This window comes from Thalia democratica, chromosome 4, assembly GCF_965202585.1.
Source record: "Thalia democratica chromosome 4, ktThaDemo2.hap1.1, whole genome shotgun sequence".
Classification (NCBI taxonomy): domain Eukaryota; kingdom Metazoa; phylum Chordata; class Thaliacea; order Salpida; family Salpidae; genus Thalia; species Thalia democratica.
In genome coordinates this window covers 4,800,347-4,808,227 of record NC_139168.1, presented here as the reverse complement: position 1 = coordinate 4,808,227, position 7,881 = coordinate 4,800,347, and the positions used below count along the sequence as shown (strand labels likewise).

The 7,881-nt window shown below is 26.8% G+C and overlaps 1 protein-coding gene across 1 annotated transcript; it reads left to right on the top strand.

Annotated features, from left to right (window-relative positions):
- The first annotated feature begins 1,324 nt into the window (after positions 1 to 1,324).
- On the top strand, positions 1,325 to 7,472 carry LOC145835200 (lysosomal protective protein-like). Its single transcript, XM_082942765.1, has 12 exons — positions 1,325 to 1,500; positions 1,803 to 1,911; positions 2,126 to 2,269; positions 2,556 to 2,675; positions 3,107 to 3,259; positions 4,241 to 4,345; positions 4,670 to 4,843; positions 5,172 to 5,306; positions 5,730 to 5,836; positions 6,044 to 6,116; positions 6,913 to 7,014; positions 7,398 to 7,472. The coding sequence occupies exons 1-12, from the start codon at positions 1,325 to 1,327 to the stop codon at positions 7,470 to 7,472; spliced, it is 1,473 nt and encodes a 490-aa protein (XP_082798891.1).
- Positions 7,473 to 7,881: the final 409 nt, after the last annotated feature.

Here is a 7,881-nt window from a genome sequence, read left to right as displayed (position 1 = left end):
TAGATCATTATCATATTATTAAACAATTTATAAATACTACACATAGTAAAACTTAATAAACAAATCTTAAAATACATATTATTTTTTATAATCATGTAATAGTTTTTTTTTTTTGCAAAGAACTTTATAAACACTACATATGATAAGAATCAGTAAAAAGTTTATTTTTTCAGTATATTTTAATCCACCGCAACTGTAGATAAAGTTAATAACAGTTGGGAATTAAAGAAATTGAAAATAAAGAATGTTCACGTCGTATTCGAAAAAGAATTTATTAAATGATTGTATGTATTTTGTTAATCAGTGTTTCAAAACGTTGCTTCGATTAAGTTTTGTTTTAGTTTTTAAACCTTAAGTGTTATGTACAATCTATAATCTATATAAAACTCAGAACGGTAGTGGAACAAAAGATTGAACAATTGATCTACTCAATGTATTCAGACAGTGATTAACAAGTAAAAACAAATATATACAGATTTTGTGACTTTTTAAGTATGTTTTAACAATTTTTTAATAAAGTTATTGCTGTTAAGATACTTTATAATCGTCTTTTCAGTTACTCTTGGTTACATTTTATCAAAATGTGTTTGGTTTTTGTGAAAGTTTTTGTACCAAGTTTCAAACCTATATGTAAGATTTAATTTAGACAATGATTACCTCATATTTTACTTAAATTTATATAAGATTATAAAATCAAATCCGTTCGTTAAAATAGTCCAAACATATATACAGAAATCTTAAATATCCAAATTTATCTATTAATAATATAACCAAGAATTTTTTAATCATTTATGTCATTTATTGCAAAAATAAAATATTTTGATTGAAAAACACTATAGGTTTTTTAGACTTTATTATAAGACAATCAATGTTTATAATAGTATAATGTTTAATTGTTTAAGGTCTTGTTAGTTGTATAATATTAAAAAAAAGTTGTTTTGATTCTTTTTCATAAAACGATAATTTTCAATAAAGGTTTGTTTTCAAGTATAAATTTTTAAATATTTTTAAATATTTTTATAGTTTGAATGCAACTTTACAGTTTCACTGAAAATTGTTTTAGTTAACATAGTTTACATGCGGATTAAAAGAATAAGTCATTTAAATATTAACCTTAACCATTTTATTTCTTTTTTTTTAATTATAATGTTACCATTATTTGTTTCAACAAACTTTGCATTGTACATATTTTTTACAATGCCTTGAAATATTTTCTAAAATATTTTTTTTAGCTTGTATATATATCAAAGCTCCAAGTTATTTTTTTTTGTATTTACACAGATTCACAGGTTAAGATAAAAATAAAAAGTTATCCGAACACAAAATGAAGTCGCGTGTTTTGTTGCTGCTTCTGCTCATTGCTGCCGCACTTGGAATTACAACGATTCGAATGCAGGAGTTGTCCAGGATATCCGGGCTTCCGGGTGTCACTATCATGCCTCAGTTCAGAATGTACTCTGGTTACCTGGACAGCGGTGATGGAGACCAGCTGTTTTACTGGTTGTTATCTACATTTTATTTTTATTAGAATTTTGAAACCAGGTAGTAAAAAAAATTGAGTGAAATTTGTTTAAAACTGCTTGTTTTCTTTGTACTTGTTCATTTAAACAACAAACTAGATTAAAAATAAGTACTTGATTCAGTAAAGTAAAGCAAATAATAGAAAAACGAAGAGAAATTTCTTGAATTGGCAACAGATTATTGTACCAATCAACTATGACGTCACAATAAGTGAATTTGTAACAATCAGTTACGACGTCACACATAAGAGAACTGTAACAATCAATTATGATGTCACACAGGTTAAACGAAGCGAACAACGGAAGTGACGAGCGACTTATTTTGTGGCTGAACGGCGGACCCGGATGTAGTTCCCTGTACGGCCTCATGGAAGAACATGGACCGTTTAAAGTTGGTGTTATTTTTTAGTATTGTGGAATTAATTTTAAAACTGTTTGAAGCAAACACTTAATACGAAAAATTTTTTGTTTTTATTTAAATATTCAACCAGTTATCCGCTTTTATACTTTTTATTAACTTTATTTTGAAACAGTAATTAAACTATCATGATATGTGCTATGAAACTTAGTTATTTACCTAATAAAAATTTTGATACATTATACAGTACAACCCACAAACGAAATCATTGGAACCAAACAAGCACAGTTGGAACCGGTTGGGTGCCACCCTGTATTTGGATTCCCCCGTCGGCACCGGTTTCTCATACACGAAAGGAAACACATCAGCTTCCGATCTCAACGATGAGAGGGTTGCTGTATTATATATTTTTGTATAGAGCTGTAAACATAGGTATTTTAAAAGGATAATAAAAACTTATCATGGTAATATACAAAAAATTGTGTTTATATAGTATTTGAATATTGACTTACTTAGTTAGTTTAATAAAAATGTTTAAAAACCGAAAATAGCTTTAGTATTGTTAAGGTTATTTTCAAATGAAAAACGGTTAGAATCCAACTATTTTTTACTCGATCATTGATAATGTGAGAAAACTTGTCACTTTAAACTCAAAATTAAATTAATTCACCTAACAGACAGCAAAGTCAACATTGAAAGCTCTCAAGCACTTTTTCACGCTTTACCCGAAATTTCAAAATGCCGAGTTGTACTTGGGCGGTGAGAGTTATGCAGGTATTTACCTGCCTATGCTTGCTGTTGAAATATTAAAAGAAAACGGAACTATTGCAAAAAAATTAAAGGTAAAATGTTTTAAGTATACTGTTTGGTATGACTTCATTAAGAAATATATTAAGAGGCTTTATAATAACTGTTGAAAAATTTCTAAAGGTGTAGATTCTTAATTTTGCTCAACTTTTTTTTTTTTGATAAATTATGTTACTAAGGTTAAATGACAGCTTTTTGTTGTTGTATTAAGAGGTTTTATGTATCGCTTTTCCTCAAACAAAAGTAGAAAATAGTGTTTTAAAAATAGACAAAGATTGTTAAGAAACTTGTAGTTTATCTTCAACTACTAAAAATATATTTATAGTTAAATTGATTTCAACAAGTTCGCACAATAAGTTAAATGTCAATTATTAACAAACAACAACAGCAACTAATAAAACAAAACTTTAATTTCATTCAGGGTCTTCTACTCGGAAACCCGTATTTGGGTGAGGAGGTTAGGGTGGGTTCCCAGGTGGAGTATTTGTTCGGGCACGGGTTCATTGGCAGGCCGCTCTACGAGAAACTGAAGAATTGCAGGTCGGGAGAAAATCAACTAGGCTGTGATGAAGCAGTAAGTTTGTTATGCATTCACATACATGTGTTAATACTTTTATTTTTTAATTTCAGACAATAGTGTTCGACAAGTTAAATTGGAGCTAGGTACTTTTTAATAATGTGATAAACTAAACTTTTATACAGCTGTTTCTTATATAAGATATTTATGTTTATGAGACACAGAATTATATAAAATAGAAATATCTCATATATGAAACAGCTGTATAAATTTATTGTTTATTATATAATTATAAATATAATTAACATTGGGATTGTTGCTACAATTTATTTTTACTACTGTACTCTCATTTGTGTTTTTGCTTCTAATTCAAACAGCAGATGATTGTTGCAATAAGATACGTAAAATAAATTTATAGTTTTTAAGTTGTTTTATCTTGAATAAATTATTTAAAAGCCCTCCCCAAGTGGGCTCAGCGAATGTAAAGGTTAACAAATCTAAATCGATTATGTATTCTTCTTTTAGTCATAATGAAAAGTTCCATAAAACTAGTACATATGTTTCAAGCAGCTTGTTTTCACAACTATAACTTACCGGATAAGCTACATGAAACAATTGTATTAATTTTCTTTGTGATTTGATTTAGATTGTCTAAAATTATTAGCAGGTTTGATATATACCGAAGTAGTTAATTGAATCGAAATATATCAAACGTGTAAACAATAAACATATGTCTTTTGATTAGAACAGTTTTATGGGTAGCTTTATCGACTGATAAGGCTTTTTAACTAGGTTAAAAGTTTTAAAGTAATAATTAGCATAAGCAATTTCTCAAAAAATATATTTAAGAAATAATTCAGGTATAGTTTTATTATTTGCTTGAAAGTATGTCAACTTTTATTTTGCATCTTAATAATATTTCAGTTATTTCAACTTTAAACAAAACTAGAATAAACTTCATTGTAAGTTTTTAATTATAAACTTTTTTTTTAACTTAAAACTAAATGTCATTATTTTTAAATTTTAATTTTTAAACAGGAATCCAAACTTAGCAAGCTTTTTCTTGATAAATCCCTTCCCATTTACAACATTGTAAAAGACAGTGCATGCAAGGTAGAATTCAAAAAACCATGGTATCGTAAGGTTAGTTTTACTATTTTGTTATATAATTAACTTGTTTAATTTTCGTTTTTCTGTTAGAAAATTAATTGATGTGTGTTTTATGTTTAATATTTTGTTGAATCAATTTTCGGTTTGATGCGAAAAAAGGCAACCATATATTATTATATAAAATCACAAAGCTATAATTATAAGTTATTCAAAAATTAAATTAAAATGATATTATACAAAACTATAAAAAACAGTGTACGACTTTAACTTTTTAGTAAAACCTTTAATTTAAAAATAAGAATGTTTTGTTTAAAATAAAAGTTGTTATGGGAAACTTAGAAACATTTTGCTTTTAAGAACGATTATGTTTACGAAGATTTTGCTTATAACTCAACGGACTATAATTTAACGTCTGCTTATGATTCACCGGTTTATATTGGCAACCAAGATTATACAGAAGCAGAACTGAAAGAATATGAGGATTTTTATAAAATTGAAAATTTTCTGGCTGACTTCAAAGCAGAAAAACCAGTAAGACTTTTCAAAAATATGTTCTTTAGAACTACTTTTTGTCTTTTTATATAGCTTACTGATTTTAATGTTTCTACCAGTTAAGTTTTTATAAAGTTTTTTAAAACAGCACTTTTGATGTTTATATTTTATTCAAAGCACTTCTAGCGGTCTAAAACACACATAAAGATCTTTTTTACCTGATAATATAAACTAAATTTTCGTTGCAAGAAAGTTTAAAGACAGCAGATTCTTCTTGGAAATTTTTATGACGTCATAATGCTCAGCAACAATTAAAAATGTAATTCTTGAGATTTGCTTGTATAAACACAATAATAACTTCAACCAGGCACTGACCGTTGAAAACATAAACAACGGAATGATATTTAAAGCAAGTTTTTTGGAGGCATTAAATCATGTACCAGAAAGAGATAGAGCAACAGGTCAACTTAAAAATTACGTGAATGAACTCATCAATGATTCTGTAAGTACTTAAGTTTTACTAAGAGTTATTTGCGTTGCAACGAGTTTTTGTTTTAGTTATAATACGCAATTACTTTAAAATATAGTAAGTTTGCGTACACCAGACAAATATTAACCTAAAGTTCAAATCTTTTCTTAGGGTTTTGCTGTGCTAAACAAATACGTTTAAAAACTTTTATTTTATTTAGGCAAAAGGCTATATTTTGAATCTTAGACTAAATATTCTGAAGTTGATGAGGAAAACTAAAAAAGTCTTAGGCGTACTAAAGGGTAGTGCTTTGAGAAATTTTATTAGAGGGGACAAATTTATTTAAATTTTCCTAGGGGGAATTACGAAAAAATTTTTTCGAAACCCTGCTCTAGCTGTTGTTGTGTGCAATATTTTTAGAACTTTATTACTAATACTATTTTATTATAAAAACAGGAAAAACCCTATTGCCGCTTTGCAGATGCGAAATACAGCGATTATTTTCAACGTGATGACGTCAAAGAAGCAATTCACGCCCAAAGCATTGAATACAAAGAGTGCAAGTTAGTAAGAAAACATTTAATATAAATTATGTTTTATAACTTATAACATTAAGACGGATATTGTATTTTTAAGCACACATGGCCAAAATATTTTATAAGAACTTGACTTATTTTTGTTTGCAATGACTTTCAAAGCTGTAGTCAGACGATTTAGCTAAACAAGTAAAACTGAAAATATTTTCTGTTATTTTTTGCTTTTTTTTACAGCAATCATATCAATGAGCACTATGAGAAAACAGTCTCAGATGTTTCAGATCAAATAAAAGCCATCAATAAAGCTGTTAGTTAAAATGAAATAATTTAATTAATTTTGAATAAAAAAAAAACAAATGTCTAATTTCGTTGTTTTTAAAATACTTGAGTTTTGCAAACTATTTTGAAATTAGAATAACTAAAAATATAAATTAAATCTCTTTCGTCTCAACATTTAATTTTGTTAGCACATACAATCCACTTAATTATTTAGGGAATCGGTGTTCTTTTTTATTTTGGTGATCTTGACTTGGTGTGTCCATTTTTGTCTGGGGAAAGTTTTATACTAAAAACTGGAATAAAAGTTAGTTTTATTTAAAGTTGTTATAAAATAGTAAAAAAATGTCAGTAACTTAATTTTAAAACTAAAGTTAACCTATTGATAAAAATTTAAATGTCTAAATACTTTATAAACTTAAGTTCTACGTTTTACGAATTAACTGTTACTGTCATTAAATATTTTGTATTAAAATAAGTAATTCTAATATTTCAAATATGTCTTTCTAATTTCATAACTACTTGTTATTTACTTCTTTGGTTTGTATTACTTTTAACTTTTATAAAACACTTTTATTTGTTTACAATCCTCAAGTTGTTGTACATAAGTTAATTTAGTAGCAAGCAACCGTTAAAAATTTTTGTTTAAGCACTACCTTTAAATAAAACTATTTTCCTAGTAAATTATTCTGTGTTCAATTTTATCAAACATCAATTTTTACCTTGAATTTGTGTAAAGTTTAATATTAAATATAAATTTCAAACCAACTTTGCAAAAAGTTCTTGACTATAAACGTGTAAAACAAAAAAAGTAATAATCTTTACAGAGAACAGAAGACAGGTCTGCATGGTATGTTGAGAAAAGTGGATACCAGTACGTGGCAGGGTTCCTTGAAAAATTTGGCAATCTTTGGTTCGCAACTGTGAAGGTTTAAACTAAGTTTAAAACTTTAGAAAAGTTATGTTGACTTTTTCACAAGTAGATTACAAATACTCTAAAATTGAGCTTTGAATCTTATAATAAATAATTTACAAAAACTTTTAAATTGAGTTGAAAACAAATGGGTTACAAATATTTTTTTTTCTCTTTTGACATTCACACTTGTCAGAAGAACTATGTTATTTTTCAATCTATAAAAGCTAATAAAACTTCTTTAAGCTTTTAAAAAAGAGCCTATTAAATTGTTTTCAACCTTAACTTCAAAATTTGTATTTAAAAACTGCAATATTTATTATTGAACTTTAAGATTTGTAACAACTAGTTCACCAGCAAGGTAGTTTACCAAAAAGTTCAAACTTTTGATATTCACAGGGCGCAGGCCACATGGCCCCAGCAGACAAACCTTATGAAACATTCCAACTTGTAAGCGGATTTATTCAAGATTAAGAAGTGCTAGAAAGATTATCATGATTTAAATTTTGTACTTGAAATTAGTTGTTTAATTTCAACCCATAAACTTTTATATCTAAAGTTAAGATGTTTAATACCAAACGAAAGTTTTGTAAACATATGTTAAGAAAAAAATTGTTTTTTTTTTTTTTAATTTTGACTTAACACAAAGTGCAGTTTACCGTATAAATTAAGAGCAAACTTTTGCATATATATTTTCGTTTAAAGTTTAACACAACGTATACGTTATTTTGTTTAACTTTAATTTTTTTTTAATGTTAGTTATAAACTTATGAACAAACTTTAACATTTTCGTTGATGATTGTCTATACTTTGAAAAATGTGCATTAAACGAAAATGAAATATGCAATAGAAGTAAAATTATAGTTATACTTTTTTGAGGAAT